This window comes from Haliotis cracherodii, unplaced genomic scaffold (genome assembly GCF_022045235.1).
Source record: "Haliotis cracherodii isolate W230 unplaced genomic scaffold, xgHalCrac1.p SCAF_11, whole genome shotgun sequence".
NCBI lineage: Eukaryota > Metazoa > Mollusca > Gastropoda > Lepetellida > Haliotidae > Haliotis > Haliotis cracherodii.
This window is the reverse complement of record NW_027266266.1, coordinates 43,605,866-43,627,817: the sequence shown is the minus strand read 5'-3', so window position 1 is coordinate 43,627,817 and position 21,952 is coordinate 43,605,866. Positions and strand designations below refer to the sequence as shown.

The following is a 21,952-nucleotide window of genomic DNA, read 5'->3' as shown; positions in this document are numbered from 1 at the left end:
TATAAGTGGAATACTGTTCAAAGTAGAGTTAAACCCAACTCACTAATATCTTAAGTGGGGTCCATTTGTGTGTCTAGTGCTGTACATATCATCCTTAACTTTCCTCTTACTTTCATTCTTAATTTCAATCACTGGTAGATTTGATAATACGTGAAAAATGTTACATATTAACATCGTAATGAAGAGTATATTTTCGTGATTATTTCACCATGGTATATTCCGTAATGGAGAAATCATCGAATCTGTTGATTCTACTTCCCGAATCCACAAAATCGAGTGATTTCTCAGACTTAAACCATGTTATGGTTGATAAACTATTCTACAAATTTATTTCTTTAAATTAAGAAAGGCCAGTGACTTCCTGGCTCAGAATCAACTGTGACAAGAGTGTAGTCATCATAATGGTTTGATGAAACAGTGCAACGATATCTGTTAAGAGTGAAAACTTTACGTCAGGAGACGTCGCTAATGAAAATAACAAAGATGGAAACCCTTATGTCATGTGAAGAAGAGAATGTGACGACGACTCCCGGTAGCAAACAGCAAAACCCGTCGGAGAACTATTCCTTTTCAATTAGCATACAGCATGTACAGCAATGATGTACCAATGACATAATAAAATATTTAAAAAAGACTATCAAGATCCTAATAACAGCATAAATACCATTTCAATAAGTTCTTTCATCACTACCATTTGTTTTTCACATTTATTAGCCTGGGTTTGTTGGTAGTGGCGTCTCATACAGTGACACCCTGCTTCCACTGACACCTACTGGGAATGATAACATATAAAACTAAAGGCATAATATTACATACTTTAGATATTACAAGGAACAGTACCACCCCTGTCCACTGTGGCTTAATAACATAACGTTATGGTCCCTACATAATCCTGGTCCAATGTTGACAAGCTTTCACTGCATAGTTTTGCAGTTGTTATGATGCCATACATATCTTGATAGTAAGGTTCTGATATGATACCCAGGGCTCAATTTAGCGATATCCAACATGCACTAGTGCAACCTATAACTGAAAAATATAACATGATACTAATGTCTACATACTTCAAATTGTGTCTGCCTAAACCTGACTTGTCCACACAACATCAATCTTTGAATACACTCAATACTTCTAGGCTCTATTTGCCATACTACATCACTAACCCTATGTCATGTGTAAGGGGCGGTCGGGTAGCCCAGTGGTTAAAGCGTTCGCTCGTCACGCCGAAGACCCGGGTTCGATTCCCGACATGGGTACAATGTGTGAAGCCCATTTCTGGTGTCCCCCACCGTGATATTGCTGGAATATTGCTAAAAGCGGTGTAAAACCATACTCAGTCAGTCATGTGTAATTTCTTAGGAGTGATGTCATCAACCTGTGGGTACTTTAAGATTATGTGCACATGTTCCTATGACATATTACAGCAATGCATCTTTAATCCAGGTGACACTGGCAGCCGACCATGTTTCAACTTACACAATGTATGGGACCAGGGTGCAACCAGGTTTTGCCTGATGCAATCTGGTACAAGTTAAATCAAGTTCCTTAAATCGTGTCTTGAGACACAATGTGACACATGCATATTGACACTGGTCTTGTTTTGAGCTGTATTCCATCAACATGGGAATCAAAGGAAGCTCAATCAAATGTAATGCATCTGGGTTAAATCATACACCAGTGCCTTGAGACCACTTTTATGTATCAGCGGAATATATGATTTTACAAATAATGTTCATACTATTTTACATGTTACCTTTATATGTGTGTATCATGCAGTATCATTTTCCAAGTTCTGTGATGGGATTTGAACCACAGACCTGATCAGGTTGGGCAACTTGACCACATAACCAATATGGTGAACCTATCAGTGAGCTGTAAAGGACTTGATGTCTTCATGACACATACAGGTTTTATTGAAATTGTGGTTCTTGTGTATTCAAATAATTTATGTTTTTTTAAGTTAATAGTAAAAAAAATAATAATTATTGAATGAGTTTAATGAATTTGGAATCTATCAGTGACGACCAGGTAGTTAAGTAAAGAATGTACGGCTAGTTTCTGTAGGCTGCAGAACCCATGATTCTCAGAAGTAGTCAATAATCACTAAGCCAGACCTCAGAATTCAGATCTACATCATCCAAGTCAACATGACGTGATTTGGAGTAATTGCGACTTCAGTAGACAGGGTTTGATGTCTTGTGAACATCTTTCTTTTTCCATGCCCATCATCAAGAGTATCATCTCTCCATTAGTCATAGATTTGCATGAAAGCTGATTTTTCTGCTGGTCTGTTTTCTTGTTCCTCGTCAGTGTCTGAAACATGAAAGAAGGATCTCATCACCTTGGTTACCATGAACATGTCTTCGTCTTCACCCCCCCCACTCCGGCACCATGATGAATTTTGTTCAAGTGGGTAGTCAATGGATCAGGGTGCACCCAATTTTCATTCTCAGCTCCCTGGGAAGTATACAACCCATGTTGCCTGTGAGGCGCTAGATAGTTAACAGCCACACATCCTACCCTGCATGGGCAGGAATAGCGGGTGGGTCTTAGTGTGTATACAGTATACTGACTCCGAGCCAACCAGTGCTTGTTTTAGCCCCTTAATGCCAAGTGCCAGGCAGGGTAACAACAAGTACAACATATATTAACCAATCACAGCCTTTGTCTCACATTAGTTTGGTTACAAGGATTGTTCTGCATTGTAATGCACTGTCATCGATCAATAATGTCTGTAGGTTGGCAATCAGACCACATTTCTTCCAAGAAACTAGAATATAACAACAGTTTGTTTCCATACATAGAATCTACATGTATAAATCCACTCATAAAATATTACACTGTACTTTTATTCATTTACACTAATAATTATTTATTTATTTTTTTTGCGTTTTGATTCATCGCCCACGATCAGTGTTACATAGATCTACATGTCCCATGCTACTGTGAAATAATTTTGTTCCATTCACTACTATCACTACGTAATGTGTTGAACAATGAATATCTGTATAACGCTCTTTCCGAGGATGCAGGTTCGGGATCTTGGACCCCAATGACCGCGGTATATCGAGGAATCATTGTACCATCGTTTAACGTCTCTTGGTATAGCGCAGCTGGGGATCGAAACCCGGACCTTCTGCTCTCCAGGCAAACACTCTACCACAAGGCCACGTACGTGGTCTTCTGGGAGAACCAAGGCATGCTATTTGAACAAAGTCACTTGCCTAAGGAGACACCACATGTTCTACATATGCTTCAACCACTGACCTTCAACTTACCAGGCACTCTATCCACTACACCACAGAGGTGGTCCTCTTATCAGGAAAGTGTAATTTGAAAGGATGATTTTTAGCATAATAGCATTCAAACGGAACTCAAACCTTACCCATAGTGATGAATGAGTCCCATGTATAATAAAATAGAATGGAGACATAATTCACTGGCTAATCAATGCCATCCTTCCCCACTGGTAAACACACAAGGAATATTGGACCAAGTATGATTAATACATTCTTGGTGGCAAGAGACAACAAGCCTAAGCTCTTCCTGTCCAGTTCCTTACCTGCATGTGTGAGGCAGATCTCTGTGAGCAGCTGCATGGCAACCAGATCGTCTCCAGTGGACAGACACAGCCCCACCTTCTCCACCTGCTTCCTTGCTGTCTGCAGTGTTGGACCTGAACACAAGTATGTTACACAGTGTTACAGGGCAGTGTCGGACCTGACACAAGTATGTTACACAGTGTTACAGGGCAGTGTCGGACCTGACACAAGTATGTTACACAGTGTTACAGGGCAGTGTCGGACCTGACACAAGTATGTTACACAGTGTTACAGGGCAGTGTCGGACCTGACACAAGTATGTTACACAGTGTTACAGGGCAGTGTTGGACCTGACACAAGTATGTTACACAGTGTTACAGGGCAGTGTCGGACCTGGACACAAGTATGTTACACAGTGTTACAGGGCAGTGTCGGACCTGGACACAGGTATGTTACACAGTGTTACAGGGCAGTGTCGGACCTGGACACAAGTATGTTACACAGTGTTACAGGGCAGTGTTGGACCTGACACAAGTATGTTACACAGTGTTTCAGGGCAGTGTTGGACCTGACACAAGTATGTTACACAGTGTTACAGGGCAGTGTTGGACCTGAACACAAGTATGTTACACAGTGTTACAGGGCAGTGTCGGACCTGAACACAAGTATGTTACACAGTGTTACAGGGCAGTGTTGGACCTGACACAAGTATGTTACACAGTGTTACAGGGCAGTGTCGGACCTAGACACAAGTATGTTACACAGTGTTACAGGGCAGTGTCGGACCTAGACACAAGTATGTTGCACAGTGTTACAGGGCACTGTCGGACCTGGACACAAGTATGTTACACAGTGTTACAGGGCAGTGTTGGACCTGAACACAAGTATGTTACACAGTGTTACAGCAAGAGCTGAACATAGTCGGAAAGCCCACTTCGAAGTATAAAGATGCCTGCTTTTTCCAAGACAAGGATAGCACAAATTAACCTCACCTCAACCAAACAGCCATTTTCTATCAATTATGAATTCTTTTAAAATGTCATATTAAACATGTGTGTAAGATACCTCCGGCTCATGGTACAAAACCTAACGCAGGAAGCATAAAACCCCATGTACCCTGAGTGATCCTACTACAACTGATTGTGCCGCTCACGCACTTCCCTTCAGAAGGGCAGAATCACCAAGCTTTGCTATCAGTCATACAGCCACGATCATGAATCCATGATGTACTGAAACACATGCCTGCATATTGGGGGTCTTGCTTGTGCACAACAGCCTTCAGATGTTCAAAACTTGCCATCTATTTACCACATATTAAATAATAGAATCAAAGCAAAGGATTATTTCCCCCTACCCTTCAGGAACTGGGCGTTGGATGATCGGAGTTTCTCCATGAAGGCTTGTAGGATGAAGCCCTTGGTCTGCAGACATGGCAGTAGCGCCGGTAGGTCCTCCGGGCACAGCAGGTGCAACATGTGGAAGATGGCCTCTATGATCTGTGAGTGAGTGAGTGAGTCAGGAGGGTTTTACACCACTCTTAGTGATGGGTGTTTCTTTGAACGTCAAATAAACGATTTAGTTCCTTTCTAATTTTATTCAACATTAGAGGTACTGAATTACTGAAATTTGTTGACAAGATTTTTCTGAAAATTTCATTTTCATTCCACATTTGTATATTTTGCGTCACTTGATCTGCAGGAAACACCTTTTAAGCTCTAAAATAATTTATTAAACCCTGCCCACTCAAAGTAGATCACAGCCGACCCATTGACGTGCTTCTGACCTCAAGCCCACATTCTACCTTGGCTCCCCACTCTCTGTTCAAGCGAATCAATGTCAAGTTACCTGATCGGTCAGATTGTCCCTGTAGCGGAACTCAGCAAAGTCGGAGATGTCCTCTGATGATCTGAGGGCCTCAATGAGGCTCTCCCACACCGAGGCATACAGTTCAGACGAGCCGTACGCGTTTCTCTCCCTAGGGACCGATAGAGCCAGGGCACCATTGATGCGGACCTTGAAGTTCTTGCAGTCTTTCACCACTGAGGAGAGGGCATTCATGACTTCGATCTGGGAAATAACACTGGCTGGTTTAACATTGCTTTGAACAGTATTGCAGCTTGATGTTGGAGGAGAGCGCCAAGTGATACAGACCAATTTACTACGAGTATGTGTATGGTTCTGACAAACCTAGAACTATAATCAGGCCGAACAAAGATTCAAATCCATGATTATAGCTTTCTGTCATGTCTGGTCCATGCAAAGACAATGGCTGAGAAGGTTGGGGGTTTGATTTGTTTGTTTGATGTTGTTTAACGCTGCACTCAGCAATATTCCAGCTGTATGATGACAGTCTATAAACAATCGAGTCTGGACCAGACAATCTAGTGATTGATGTCATGAGCATCAATTTACTCTCATCTGGGATGAGATGACATGCATCAACCAAGTCAGCAAGCCTGACCATGCGATCCCAATAATTGCCTCTTACCACAAGCATAGTCGCTTTTTAAGGCAAGCATGGGTTGCTGAAGACCTATTCTACCCCGGATTTTCATGGGATGTTGAGGCCAAGAGAAATATTAATTGTTGTAACACTAATGTTAAAAGTTAAATTTTAGGGTGTCCAAAGACAATAGTTCAAAACCATGATTGAAAAATGTCTCCGATTTCAACCCAAAATAATTCTGAATATAGCCTCTAGGGTATAAATTCCATTATTTAACTGTATAGGAAGAGTACTCAAGATTCTGCTTAAACACAAGAACACACTTACTGTCCACTCAGCCTTGCCATGGGGGAGGAGATTGTTCTTGAACATGTTGCTGATAGCGTAGCAGGCGTTCCACCTCACCTAGGGAAGGAACGTCAGATTGAAGAAACATGAACACCCTCAAGGAGTGGACACAATATTGACAGGGCTGAGTGAGCCGGGTTTATACCGCTTTGAACAGTATTCCAGTTATCAAGGATGAGAATGAATATTTTCCTTTTCAGCCGAAACTTCTTTGCAATGGAGCAAGGGTCATAATTTGGAGGTGTTTGGGGGGAAGCCATTAGATTTTAACAAATTTGTGGTCAGTAAAATGCGGATCCGCGGAAGATTCTTACTGTGTTAGCTTAATGTGGGAAGAAAGCCTGAAGAGATGCAGGATTCAGATGGAACCCACAAGGATTGCTGTGGTGCCGGCAATCCTAGAAAAATAATCAGGCCGAACCAGGATTCGAACCCATGATCGGAGGTTTCTGCAGCACCATCGGATGGGCCACTGGAGGCGTTGTACAGGTCACATGGCACCACAGGAACATGTGATGGCGTTCTCAGATATCTGCCAGCCAAAGTTTCAATGAGGGCCTGGCTATTGTTGGGAGAACTGGAATAACTCCTTGTATAAGTACTGTGATTCGGCGGGTCTTTATTCTTCATAATCAATTTAATGCTCCCAGCTCGCACAATGCCAAGGTCAGACGATTCGATTCAGATGAAAGGAGAGCGAGTCTCAGTTCACGGTTTTGTGTTGTCCGCCTTTGTGGCCCACATGACATAACCCAGTTATCTCCCCTGCAAGTATCTATTTCCTTTGAGGTGAGGTGAAATTGGGTTTAAGTATTGATTATTAAGATTATTGAACTTATATAGAGACATGCATACACTTGTGTGTGTGTGTGTGTGGCTGCATGTACTAGTCAGACTAATGCAGACTTCATAGTGCTAGCCCACTGAGATACCATGTCGCAGTGTAACATGAATACCCCCTCAGACACAGTATACTGACTCCGAGTCAACCTGTCCTTGTTTCAGCCCCTTAATGACAAGCACCAGACAGGGTAACACCAAGTTCCATCTTTTAACATCGTTTGATATGACATGGCCAGGGATCGAACCCTGGGCCTTCCCCTCTACCACTAGACCATGGAGGCGGTCTCCTGCCCTGAGGAGGGTGCCATACTGTCTACATCTGGTGGGTAACTACCTTCATTGTCCACAAGGGAGCACTATGTACATTGTTTCAGCGGGTCGTTATTCTTCTTCGTAATCATTGTAATTCCATTGTAATGGACAAACAAACAACACGTCCGGGGATCAAACCCCCGACCATCCCCTCTACCACGGAGGCGGCCTCCTGCCCTGAGGAGGGTGCCGTCCTGTCTACATCTGGTGGGTAACTACCTTCATTGTCCCGGACAGGATGTTCTTCACCAGGGCCTTCACACTCTCTCCAACTGCACTCACAAAGTTACTTTTACCTGGCCACAAAGAAAATGTCATGTTTGAAAAGCTGCACAGACTCTGACTTCAAATTACACAACGTGATGGATTTGATTACATAATATTAATATGACAGAACTTATAATATTACAATATTACCGGGTACATTCATTCACCTGACGAAGGAGTGAGTGAGTTGGGTTTAACGCCGCTTTTAACAGTATTCCAGTTATATCACAGCGTGTCAGCTTAATGTGGGAGGAAAGCCCGAAGTGATGCAGGTCTCAGATGTTTACCACTTCGGTGAAACCCACGAGCACGGGTATGGTGCTGACAAACCTAGAAACATAATTGGGGTGAACCGTGATTCGAACCCAAAATCATAGGTTTCTGGCGTGCCCAAGGGACGCAACTCTGCACAACGAATCACGGCCGAAATCATATACTCCGAAACGTTGTGTTCCTCATGATAAAGAACTTCCATCAATTCTCTTCCTTAATTTAACAGAAGATAATATGGATGATCAATTCTTTATCACAGCTGTATCAATAATGCAACTTATCATATGATCCTATCACACTTTGTCAAACTTGTAAATACCTCTCGATGATAAAATAAATAAACATGCATGTTTGATCACATTGCTGTACAAAACACTCAAAGGAAAGACAAGTTGCCTAAACCTTGAATTTCTCACATACAAATCTCAGGATATCAATCTGCGGCAATATCCAAGATCCAATCTTCAAGGATCAATATCAAAAGTACCTTGCTTATATTGAACAGGGTGTTGTTCAGAGTATAACATGACTGTAGGTTGGAGAGGAAGGGAATCTTGTAACAAGTCAAGGAACAGGAGGAAGTGGGGGATTTGGAACCAAGGGACACAACTCTGCCCATTTTCTTTCAAAGCTGACATCGAAAATTAACTGCAGTATTACCTAGACTTCTCTCTGTGAGATATCGCAGCAGGTTGCCAACTGCACGGACAGCGTTTGACTTGACTTTGTCGGTGTCCTGAGATGACTTGGTCGCCACTGTGAGGAGCTTGAGCAGCAGCATGTCGGAGAACTCATCTACAAACTCCAGGTCACCACTTTCCCTGTCAGTTGGAAACAGTGTGACAACAGAATGAGGCCAGGTTTGTGAGTGAGCAATATCACCTTCACACGAGGATGGAAACACAATAAGGCTTCATACATTGTACACAGAGGAGGAACAAAACCTGGGTCTTCCTGGTGATAGTTTAGTTGGTTTGGTTTGTTGTTTTACGCCGCACTCAGCAATATTCCAGCTATATGATGGCAGTCTGTAAATAATATCGAGTCTGGGCCAGACAATCCAGTGAGTGCCATCAAGAGCATCAATCTACACATTTGAGATACGATGACATGAATCAACCAAGTCAGCGAGCCTGACCAGCTGATCCCGTTAGTCGCCTCTTACGACAAGCATAGTCGCCTTTTACGGCAAGCATGGGTTGCTGAAGACCTATTCTACCCCGGATCTTCACAGGTCTGGTGATAGTTTAGGTTACTGAGACCTTGTAGAAATATGAACCACTTCAGTTCACGAAGTTATCACTACCTTTCGGAAATGAGATATGCTATTAGAGTCAGGATAAGGTAAAATATCATTAATACTTATCCTAGAAGGATAAGGACAAGGTAAAATATTGTTAATACTTATCCTAGAAGGATAAGGACAAGGTAAGATATGATTAATACTTATCCTAGAAGGATAAGGACAAGGTAAGATATGATTAATACTTATCCTAGAAGGATAAGGACAAGGTAAGATATGATTAATACTTATCCTAGAAGGATAAGGACAAGGTAAAATATCATTAATACTTATCCTAGAAGGATAAGGACAAGGTAAAATATCATTAATACTTATCCTAGAAGGATAAGGACAAGGTAAGATATGATTAATACTTATCGTAGAAGGATAAGGACAAGGTAAGATATGATTAATACTTATCCTAGAAGGATAAGGACAAGGTAAGATATGATTAATACTTATCCTAGAAGGATAAGGACAAGGTAAGATATGATTAATACTTATCCTAGAAGGATAAGGACAAGGTAAAATATTGTTAATACTTATCCTAGAAGGATAAGGACAAGGTAAGATATGATTAATACTTATCCTAGAAGGATAAGGACAAGGTAAGATATGATTAATACTTATCCTAGAAGGATAAGGACAAGGTAAAATATCATTAATACTTATCCTAGAAGGATAAGGACAAGGTAAGATATGATTAATACTTATCCTAGAAGGATAAGGACAAGGTAAGATATGATTAATACTTATCCTAGAAGGATAAGGACAAGGTAAAATATCATTAATACTTATCCTAGAAGGATAAGGACAAGGTAAAATATCATTAATACTTATCCTAGAAGGATAGGGACAAGGTGAACTAACAGATATTTGCCAGTGGAGTCTGGTCTGACCTGTTGAGAGCGAGGGCATCACACATGTTGGCCATGGACCAGGCAGCCTTCATCCGGACGTTGACACTCCAGTCCTCCATAGCTGTCAGGATGGCATTCGCCGCATCAGCAATGAAGGACACATCCTATTGGAGGAGAGACAATCAATGGTAGGTTGATCCCACATTGATAAATATACTACATAGCTGCCATACTCAATGTGCCCAGAGAATTACTTTTGTTTGAAGCCGACTCAGTGGAATAAAAATGCCCCTTTTCCTTACTACAGGGGTTGATTTAACTGCTGGCCCATTGGCTTGTGGCCAGTTACAATTACAAAGGGCTTGCTGAGAAGCAAAGTAGATGGCCCATCTGGCTAGTCAAAATTTCACCCCTCCCTCGTGTATGCTTAATCTTTTTAATCTTTTTAACCGGACGCCATTTTGTGATGTCGTGTACAACAACTTCGTTATTTGCTCATAAATTGCCTTGAAATGAGCCAAATGGAAGTCAAGATTTAATCTCAGAGCGCAGGCAAAAACGTCTAATTGGTGAGGAGCCCTGCTATGTGGCTACGTGACCTCATGATTGGCCACTTCACGGCCTCCACCATATTTGGAGAAGGGCCAGTAATTTTTAAAAGGAGCAAGCCCCACTGGCTACATGTATACAAATTTGTTGTTAAATCTACCCGTTACTTATAACATGAACACAAAGCATCCAGAAGAGCCCCTTAAGAGCATGTGAATGTTCTTTCATGTTCATTGATGATCTTTAAATAACAGTGCCATGGATAAGAAAATCAGAAGAACGCTAACACTGCTGGAATATGACACACGATCAGTCTCATCACACGGATAACTGTATAAATGTCAACTAAGTAGACCGCCTCCGTGGAGTAGAACATCTGCCTGAAGAGAAGGTCAGGGGTTTGATTGGTTTGTTTGTTTGTTTAACGCCACACTCAGCAATATTCCAGCTATATGACGGTGGTCTGTAAATAATCGAGTCTGGACCAGACAATCCAGTGATTGACATCATGAGCATCGATCTACGCAATCGGGATACAATGACGGCAAGCATGGGTTGCTGAAAACCTATTCTACCCCGGATCTTCACAGGTGATGCCCTATATAAAATGTCCAATAAAGACTGTACTTGTTGTTACCATGCCTTGTGCTGGGCATTAAGGGGCTAAAACAAGGACTAGTCGGCTCAGAGTTGGTATACTGTGTCTGAAGTTGTACTGTTAAACTGCAGCAGGTTATCTCAGTGGGCTAGCACACTATACAATCGGTATTAGTCATGACTAGTACAAGCAGACACACACATACACAAAAGTGCATGCACGTTGCTATGTAAGTGCAATAATCAACCGACTGACCTTTCATTCATTTTTTTATATATTGTGTGCATGTGTGCGTGCACGCGTGTGCGTGCACGTGTGTGTGTGTGTGTGTGTCCAGACAAGTACAAGCAATCACACACACCCAAGCAAGCAAACATACACGAACACACATGCATGCACATTGATATATGAGTGCAATAATTTTTAACATGACCTTAAACTCTGGTAACTCACCTCCCTCAGACAGGGAAAGAGCACATAGACTCCGAGAGCCCTGACAGCGGCTGACTTGACCAGTTTGTCTTCTTCACAAGTTAACCCGAGGATCAGGGTAATACACAGTACACGGCGGTCCATCTGAAACCAAATTTTGTTGTTGTATCGTTCTATTTTCTAATCTAAAAAATGGAAAGATCACACAAATTTAAATAAATTTTAACTATTTATATTTTATTACATATTTATGGAATTGAGTAATTAATTGCATGAACTTTGAAGAAGTCCACGACTGCTGGGCACTGACAGGCAGGTGGGAGAGGACCTCCGGGCCGATGTTGGAGATGCAGTCACAGGCGTTGGCGCGGACCTGGTTGTTCCTCTCCAGCTGCAGCATCGTCGGCAGCGGGCCGCTCAGCAGGCACTCCCAGAACTCCTGGACCTGCCACAGAAAATAGTGCCATGTAATATGTCCATGGGTAGCTTCAACTCAACTGTTGGTAATAACCAAGTCCTTCGTTGGTATTTATCGATTTTGAGGATTCTCAAACCTTACATCTTAAGTGTCCCTGGTGATGGATAGTGATACTTAAGACTGGAGATCAAGGCTCAGGAAGTGTGATCTCTAGCAGATTCTAACACACTTGCTGGGTATCAAATGAAAGCTTGTTCAAAATGCCAACCAAAGGTATTACAAGACATACTTTATTTCATTTTATTTATTTTTTTTGTTAATATCCTATAATGCCAGGGAATCCTTGTGTCCCGACCAGGTAAACCAGAGAAACAAAGAGACAAAAAAGAAATTCAGTCAACACTTACAACTAGTATGGGACGGCCCAGACTGCCAGTGTGGTAGAGTTCCATGGAAGTCATTGTGCATGCTATGCTTGTTCATTTGTTTGTTCTTTTACGCTGCACTCAGCAATATTCCAGCTACATGACGGCAAACTGCAAATAATCGAGTCTGGACCAGACAATCCAGTGATTGACACCATGAGCATCGATTTACACATTTGGGATACGATGTCATGCATCAACCAAGTCAGCGGGCCTGACCACTCGATCCCTTTAGTTGCCTCTTACGCACGGGTTGCTGATGACAAGCCCGGGTTGCTTAAGACCATGGGTCGCTGAAGACCAGGGCCCACTTGCACAATCTTAGAGCTACGACTATCGTAAGCCTATGTTAAAGTATGGGAGTTACAATCATCTTAGCTCTAAGATTGTTTGTGCAAGTGGACCCATGTTAAGTAGGACGTATACCTGCTGCAGGGTGATGGTGGACGCTGCTGTGGAGTCCTGAGCCTGCTTCTGGATGTCCTGTAGCATGGCCTGGGTCAGCTCATCCAGCAACTGATGCACAGATGCATGACATACAATGATATTCCTTTACTTAAAACAAGAGTACCCATCTTGAAGCCATTTTCTGTTAACATTACTTGAGTTATAAATTACATCACTATAATAAGAGTGATGTGGAAGGGAAGATCAAAGTGATGGTTGTAGAACCATTGAACATGGTGCAGACAAACCAAGGATCCTATCTGAGTGAATGTCAGGGATTCAAACCTACCATCAGCGGATCTTCGTACAAACACCATTGTGCACTGCATGAAGTGATGCCTTAGATAATATGTCACCATGGCTCAACTGGTCAACTGTTGTTTGTTTGTTTTTTAACGCCGCAATCAGCAATATTCCAGCTATATGACGGCAGTCTGTAAATAATAGACTCTGGACCAGACAATCCAGTGAGTGCCATCAAGAGCATCAGTCTACACATTTGAGATACGATGAAATGCATCAACCAAGTCAGCGAGGCTGACCACCCGATCCCGTTAGTCGCCTCTTACAACAAGCATAGTCGCCTCTTATGACAAGCATGGGTTGCTGAAGACCTATTCTACCACGGATCTTCACGGGTGATGCCCTAGATAAAATGTCTCCATGGCTCAACTGGCCAATAAGCAGAAGATGAGATAACACGGACATAGACACAAATCTGAAGACAGAGTCCAGTAAAATTCTGTTCGGTCTAGTCAGTTCAACTAAAAACTGTTTATTGTAAAACTAAAATCTACTGAAAAGGATGTTAAGAGACATGTTTGGGCCAGAGGATCCAAAGTTTATGGCACAGACTGACGTCATGTTGTGTAAATATATGAAAGACAAATTATCATCCAAAGTCAGTAACTCTCTTGAAGACAGTTCTTTGAACTAACACAAAATATTTTGAGATTTCTTGGAGTAAATTATTGATTAACATAATAGAAAAGAGTTCAAAGAATATCTTCATTTTCACTGATGAAATCTAGATGCAAAAAGTGTTTTGGACTAGAAATTGAGACATATTTATTTCTGCATGAGGGTCTGCACGAGACAGTTCATATGAAGGAATTGACCAGTCAACCTTTGTTCCGTGGAGTTTAACTATGGGGTCTTTGTCCTCGAAGCAGGCCTGGATGAGGTCTTGAAGGAGAGCCACACTCTTCCTGTAACACACGTGGTGTTCAATAGATATTATCATGATAACAACACTTGCTTTGAATCATCTAGGAATCAGTATGGAGAAGTTGGGTAGTTGTCTACGTTTCTTTGTCATTTGTTCAGTGATGATGAAGTGATAGTCTTATCTAAGTTAACAACAATTCATGTAATGGTTAGATCGCCACGATACACAAGGTCAGGTGAAATGATCACGTTCAAGATTATTGCACTTATATAGCGACGTGCATGCACGTGTGTGTGTGTGGCTGCTTGTACTAGTGCAGACTAATGCCCATTTTATAGTGCTAGCCCACTGAGATACCAAGACGCAGTTTAACATGGATACAGACAGACACAGTATACCAACTCCATGCTGAGCAGTCCTTGTTTAGCCCAGGTTTAGACGGACTCAAGTCCTAGGTCAAGGACTTGTGTACCTTAACAGGGGAGATAACTCACATTTTCATATCTCCAAAGTGAGTGAGGGGATGAGTATTGCTTTTAGCAATATTCCAGCAATATCACGGCGGGGGACACCAGAAATGGGAATTGTACATTGTACCCATGTGGGGAATCGAAACCGGGTCTTCTGCGTGACGGGCGAACGCTTTAACCACGAGGCTACCCCACCAGCACTGATATCTGTAAAGCATGTTACAAACGGGTGGACGCTCTGCCACTAGATCACATAGGCAGTCATAGATGGTGCTAAGGAAAAGGGACAATCTTTCAATTGTGCAGCATATGACAAGTACAAGAGCCAGGGTCAGGTCAGACATGGGTGCTTGAGTCAATCTTGTTCTACCTGTCACGTCTACCACCCTTATTGTGAGGTGGGGTAGCCATGATATTGCTGGAATATTGCTGAAAATGGCGTAAAACCATACTCACTCACCACTACCCTAGTTACCTGATTATAGGAAAGTATCCATTGGTGAGGTTGGCCAGGACCTGTAGAGACTCCAGCCGAACAGGCAGTGGCTCAAAGAACATGCTGGTCTCCCTCCAGTTGCTGGAGCTTTCTCCCTGGGGCTGCGGCATCACGTTACGGATGCACATCTTGATGATCCATGACGTGTCATTCGCAAAGGCCTGCAGAGTCTGATCTGAAAATACTGGTGTCTGGATACCAGGTGTTGCAGCTAAGGCTGGGGTGTTCAGACCTGAACTTTGACCTGAACTCTGACCCATAATGGGATTGGCTGCATCGGTTGTGGAGAAACTACTGAAACCGGAATCGGAACTGGCTGCTTTGTCGTCTGGTTTCTGGGACAGGGCAGAGTCTGTGGGGTATATCCTGGTGCTGACCGGTGGGGTTGATGGCTGGACGATGTGACACACCTCCATCAGGGGGGGCTGGATACTGACCACAGAGCCCAGGCAGGTCAGGCAGGCCACTCGTACATTCGGGTCTGAAGTGAAGAGTAAGGAAAATAGGATTACTGTGATAACATATGACTCTCCCACTCTTACTTTCCACAGGAAGTACCTAGTACCTACCACTGAGGATGAGGAAGTGGCTAGTACCTACCTTTTGGTTTTTGCTCGTTTGTTTGTTGTTCAACCCCGCACTCAGCAATATTCCAGCTATATGACGGCGGTCTGTAAATAATCAAGTCTGGACCAGACAATCCAGTGATTGATATCATGAGCACCAATCCACGCAATTGGGATATGATGACATGCATCAACCAAGTCAGCGATTCTTACCACTCGATCCAGTTAGTACCTCCATGATGGAGGAAGTGGCTAGTACCTACCTCTATGGTGGAGGAAGTGGCTAGTGCCTACCTCTATGGTGGAGGAAGTGGCTAGTACCTACCTCTATGGTGGAGGAAGTGGCTAGTGCCTACCTCTATGGTGGAGGAAGTGGCTAGTACCTACCTCTATGGTGGAGGAAGTGGCTAGTACCTACCTCTATGGTGGAGGAAGTGGCTAGTACCTACCTCTATGGTTAAGGAAGTGGCTAGTGCTTACCTCTATGGTGGAGGTAGTGGCTAGTGCCTACCTCTATTGTGGAGGAAGTGGCTAGTGCCTACCTCTATGGTTGAGGAAGTGGCTAGTGCCTACCTCTATTGTGGAGGAAGTGGCTAGTGCCTACCTCTATTGTGGAGGAAGTGGCTAGTGCCTACCTCTATTGTGGAGGAAGTGGCTAGTGCCTACCTCTATGGTGGAGGAAGTGGCTAGTACCTACCTCTATGGTGGAGGAAGTGGCTAGTACCTACCTCTATGGTGGAGGAAGTGGCTAGTACCTACCTCTATGGTGGAGGAAGTGGCTAGTGCCTACCTCTATGGTGGAGGAAGTGGCTAGTGCCTACCTCTATGGTGGAGGAAGTGGCTAGTACCTACCTCTATGGTGGAGGAAGTGGCCTGTACTGACCTCTATGGTGGAGGAAGTGGCTAGTACCTACCTCTATGGTTGAGGAAATGACGTATCTGTTTGATGACTCTCGTCAACAGGCCGGGATGAAGACGGTGGTAGGGAACATTCATCACCAGTGTGCCCAGACACTAGAAGGAGAAAATATGAACGTCACACGAGAAACACCCAATGTCATGTGACTTTTCATTGACAACAACATTTGCATCAACTTCTTACTGACTTATGTTGCCATTTAATTAACCTATTCTGTTTATATATGATTACTTATAGTACCAATTATCAGTCATAACAGACCAATCAACACCTTGGTTGTATTTTGAAAAACTGACCCTTGGGGTGACAAAACATGCTAAAAGAATGTGCAGTGATGCAAAGAAATTGTGTGTCCGTCTATGTGAGTGTGTTTCTGTGTGTCTGTCTGTTGCCTGTCTGTGTGTAAGAGTATATATCTGTGTGTGTCTGTCTGTATGTGCCTGTCTGTGTGTAAGAGTATATATCTGTGTGTGTCTGTCTGTATTTGTCTGTCTGTGTGTAAGAGTATATATCTGTGTATGTGTCTGTCTGTATGTGTCTGTCTGTGTGTAAGAGTATATATCTGTGTGTGTCTGTCTGTATGTGTCTGTCTGTGTGTAAGAGTATATATCTGTGTGTGTCTGTCTGTATATGTCTGTCTGTGTGTAAGAGTATATATCTGTGTGTGTGTCTGTCTGTGTGTGAGTGTGTGTGTCTGTCTGTGTGTGTGTATCTGTGTAAAGTGTGTGTGTCTGTCTGTCTGTCTGTGTGAGTGAGTGTCTGTGTGTGTCTGTCTGTGTGTAAGAGTATATATCTGTGTATGTGTCTGTCTGTATGTATGAGTCTGTCTGTGTGTAAGAGTATATATCTGTGTGTGTCTGTCTGTATGTGTCTGTCTGTGTGTAAGAGTATATATCTGTGTATGTGTCCGTCTGTATGTGTCTGTCTGTGTGTAAGAGTATATATCTGTGTATGTGTCTGTCTGTATGTGTCTGTCTGTGTGTAAGAGTATATATCTGTGTATGTGTCTGTCTGTATCTGTCTGTGTGTAAGAGTATATATCTGTGTGTGTCTTTCTGTATGTGTCTGTCTGTGTGTAAGAGTATATATCTGTGTGTGTCTGTCTGTATGTGTCTGTCTGTGTGTAAGAGTATATATCTGTGTGTGTCTGTCTGTGTGTAAGAGTATATATCTGTGTGCGTCTGTCTGTATGTGTCTGTCTGTGTGTAAGAGTATATATCTGTGTGTGTCTGTCTGTGTGTGAGTGTGTGTGTCTGTCTGAGTGTGTGTGTGTGTATCTGTGTAAAGTGTGTGTGTCTGTCTGTCTGTCTGTGTGAGTGAGTGTCTGTGTGTGTGCATCTGTCAGTGCAAAGTGTGTGTGTCTGTATGTCTGTGTGTGTGTCTGTGCAAAGAGTTTGGTTCACAATACTTAACGCTGCACTCAGCAAGGGCTAGACAATCCAGTGATTGATATTATGAGAAAAGATCCACACCATCGGCATACGTTGACACGCCATGTAACAATGTATCGTACATGATCACTCGATTCATTAAGTCGCCTCTTACGACCAGCAAAGGTTTCTAGGAACCTTGACAGATGATGTGGCCTTCAAATAATCAAGCCTGGACCAGACAATCAAAGAACGATCCACACAATCAGGGTACAATGACACACATTCAACAAGTCACGGAGTTTGACCACCGGATCTGCTATGTCACCTCAAGACAGACACAAGTCGGTTAGCATTCTAACCCGGTGGTGAGGTGAGGTGAAATGGGGTTTAATGTCGCGTCCAAGACTATTGCACTTATATAGCGACGTTATTCTAACCCGGAATCTCCAAGGGGATTAGACATAATGGGAGTTTAGAAAGCGTTGAATTCGAACCTTGATGAGTTGAGTGAGAGCCAGGGGGAAGTTCTCGGCAACCAGGGCCAGCAGGAGACATCTATGCAGTTCCTTAATCATGGAGCCGAGGACGGCAGAAAATGGCACAAACGCTGTTCTCACTTGGTAACTGTAAATGTTAGCAGTAGTGTTGTCACAGGCGAATTATTCAAATAATTGTGGTTTAAAGGTAATACCCAATACCCAAGCAGAAGCCGGCCTAGTCCATTTCGAACAAGTCATGCAAACTAGTTATTAACAGGTGAGGTGAGGTGAAATGGGGTTTAACGTTGCATCGAAGATTATTGCACTTATATAGCGGCGTGCATGCACGTTTATGTGTGTGTGTGGCTGCTTGTACAAGTCCGAACTGATGCCGATTTATAGTGCTAGCTCACTGAGATACCATGCCGCAGTTTAACATGAATACCCCACTCAGACACAGTATAATGACTCCGAGCCGACTAGCCCTTGTTTTAGCCCATAAATGCCGAGCGCCAGACATGGTAACAACAAGTACCATCTTTTTACGTCTTTTGGTATGACGCGGTCGGGGATCAAACCCCGGACCTTCCGCTCTCCGGGCGGACGCTCTACCTCTAGACCACAGAGGTGGTGCAGTTATTAACAGTCAAATCTCACATATCAGTCACTCCACACAAGAGCCAACCTGCTGACTATGATTTATGCTAAGGGGCTGGTCATTTATTACAGAGGGGTGGGTAAGATTGGTCACATGACTGTATCACATTTTGCTGCCCACCCCTCCCCCATTTCATGTAACACTTTTTCACACCCAAATACATAAAAAAAACATTGTCAAGGCCCCCCTTCTTTAAAATAAATGACCAGTCCTTAAAAAAATTCAAATTTAGTAAATATTTACTTGAAAAAATAGAAATGTATAATTTATTCATGTGCTCCCCTTGTCCCCCCAAATATTGTTGGCGACCCCATCTCTTTCGCTGTTATTTTTTCATGAACACCTCTCATCCCCCCAAAACATCACCAGTCCCTAAGAATTTGTCAGTATAATGGGTGTGTGCATGGAAGTTCTTAATACTACAGACAGCAATATTCCATAGAGATTACTACATGAGTCAGACCTCCAGATAACTTTTTGAACAATTGAGTTTTTACTCTCGGGTTTCTATTTTAATTGGGTTATTACATTTTTCATTGGGTAACCAATATGTTTTCATTCATCTATTCATCACTCTATTGAGTTTTTCCAAAAGTTAGTGAACATTTTAAGATTCTAAAAAATGAAATAATATTTTAGATGTATATAGCCATTCTAAATATATGGGTTTGACTTGGAAAGTAAATTAGCTCATAATTGTGTTTCGGAAATTAGCTCCTTTGTATGCATGATGAAAAAACTTCATTGGGTATTTACGCGAGCTGTTTTTATACATTTGAGTTTTTCATTTAATGCATGCATTTCTGTACACAATTAAATTGAAAGTAATTTGGTTTTGAATATTTTGGGGGGGTATTTTACGCAAATACGCAGCTTATCTGTAGCTCTGATGAGTGTCTGTCAGACACAGTTTATCTTACAACCGGTTTCAAAACATATCTTACACACCCTTAAACTGCACACATTCAACATCCAATCGATGCATATTTTGTACGTTCTCATGACCACAGTGGCACATGAATACATAACACAACGGTCATGAGTGAACTTCTCCACAGGGAGACCTGTATCCTATAGACTACAGAGGGGGTTAGAAATCCCCAGGAGTCACATCAGTATGTATAACAGTGAAGTCTTACTTCTCCTCAGCCTGGGCCAGGAAGGCTCTTGTTCTGTCTACCAGGGCAGTCAGAGCCGACAGCGCCCCCATCCGGCACTGAAACAATCAAAGAGTGAGTTGATAGATACGCCATGTACCCTTATCCTATTACAGTGAGTGAGTGAGTGAGTGAGTGTGGTTTTACTCCGCTTTTAGCAATATTCCAGCAATATCAAGGTGGGGGACACCAGAAAATGGGCTTCACACATTGTACTCATGTCAGGAATCGAATCCGGGTCTTGAACTACTTGAAATAATCGAAGAATAGTCCAAGCCAAGCAATCAAAGGCAACTGATCAAATATAAAAGTTCATGCCAAATTGCCATGAATTAGGTATCGTGATATGTGATGTCTCAAACAAAATATCGCAATATGTATCGTACCGGGGAAAAGTCGTATCGTGACCTCCCTTATAAACACCATCAATTAATATACTACTCAAAAAAAGTTCCAGAACACCTGGCACTTTCATTTTGCTATCACCATGACATATTTCTGCCAAAATTTGAAAACAGTACAAAAACAAGATCTCTGGCAAGCTTTCATTACAATATCCACAAGCTTTAACCTTTTATCCTTTTGAAGACATGGTATACAGTACAAGACAAAAGAGAGGGTCCACACTGATCGGAACAATATCTCAGATTTGTCCCAGTTCTTACCATGGGTGATGGGTCTTTGAGGATGGAAGTGAATAGAGTCTGGTTCTGGGGAGAGTTACCTGCCCCTGCTGTGTCAGGGATGAAGGACGACCAGTAACCAAAAATTATTTTCTTGTCTAAATTCTGTAAAAACAATATGGTTATATGATAAATATGATAAACTTTTCACATAAATTCTTGTTGTCATATCAATACAGTGCTCTAAGGAACAGTCAACAGACACACACACATGTACTAACACACATGGACAAACGAACACACACACACACACACACACACACACACACACACACACAGAGTATGTATTTTGATGTAAGCAGATTATTAATATACCAATACCCAAATATCTGTAATTTTTTCTAAATCCTGCAACAGCAAATTGCTAAAGAAGCCAAAAAAATTCATTTTCATAGAGAAATATCATCACCCTTTTACAACCCCTCTCCCTGAGTCTGACATGTTTTTCTTTCTTATTAATCCAAGGATAGACCAGTAAAATGGTTAGTCCCATAAAAGTTCAGGTGAAACACAGTCAACTTCAACATAATCTAATAAATTTCAGAGCTCCAAGTTTTCCTTATCAGTTCAGCACACGAGTCACGGTGACCACACAATCTACTTTGTTTTGGCCAGAATGAGGCTCCAGCACTGTCTATGACATCAAACTAGTTCTCGTGATGGTATGTGCAATAACATAAATGCCAGATAAAAAGAACCCAGCCAGTGCTGAGAGAAAGAGAGGTCAATAAAGCGGAGAAATTGAGAAGTCAGGTTTATTCCTACTAAAACTTCAGCACTTTTCAAGGACTTTTACACAATTTCAGCATTTTTCAAGCATATCGTTTGAGATGTAGAAAATATAGAGAAATAGTAAATATAAGTGCCCACAAAATATTCACGTCCTGTGCTGGGATGCTGACCTTCTGATCTGACGGCTCATCAACATGGCCGAAGAGGTT

The 21,952-nt window shown here is 42.3% G+C and overlaps 1 protein-coding gene across 1 annotated transcript in view; it reads right to left on the bottom strand.

The window, feature by feature from the left end:
- Positions 1-2,214: 2,214 nt before the first annotated feature.
- The window catches only part of LOC139455832 (HEAT repeat-containing protein 6-like), a 28,665-nt gene continuing 8,927 nt past the window's right edge, over positions 2,215-21,952 (bottom strand). The window contains exons 8-24 of the mRNA XM_071237382.1: positions 20,994-21,116; positions 20,311-20,387; positions 18,529-18,658; positions 16,657-16,756; positions 15,156-15,657; positions 14,169-14,250; positions 13,022-13,111; positions 12,063-12,197; positions 11,774-11,896; positions 10,213-10,337; positions 8,692-8,852; positions 7,711-7,787; positions 6,316-6,393; positions 5,388-5,609; positions 4,897-5,038; positions 3,563-3,676; positions 2,215-2,313 (exon numbers count right to left, since the gene is read on the bottom strand). Coding sequence (XP_071093483.1) covers positions 2,249-2,313; positions 3,563-3,676; positions 4,897-5,038; positions 5,388-5,609; positions 6,316-6,393; positions 7,711-7,787; positions 8,692-8,852; positions 10,213-10,337; positions 11,774-11,896; positions 12,063-12,197; positions 13,022-13,111; positions 14,169-14,250; positions 15,156-15,657; positions 16,657-16,756; positions 18,529-18,658; positions 20,311-20,387; positions 20,994-21,116 — 2,346 coding nt within the window. The 3' untranslated portion in view covers positions 2,215-2,248. The remainder of the gene's footprint in view (positions 2,314-3,562; positions 3,677-4,896; positions 5,039-5,387; positions 5,610-6,315; positions 6,394-7,710; positions 7,788-8,691; positions 8,853-10,212; positions 10,338-11,773; positions 11,897-12,062; positions 12,198-13,021; positions 13,112-14,168; positions 14,251-15,155; positions 15,658-16,656; positions 16,757-18,528; positions 18,659-20,310; positions 20,388-20,993; positions 21,117-21,952) is intronic.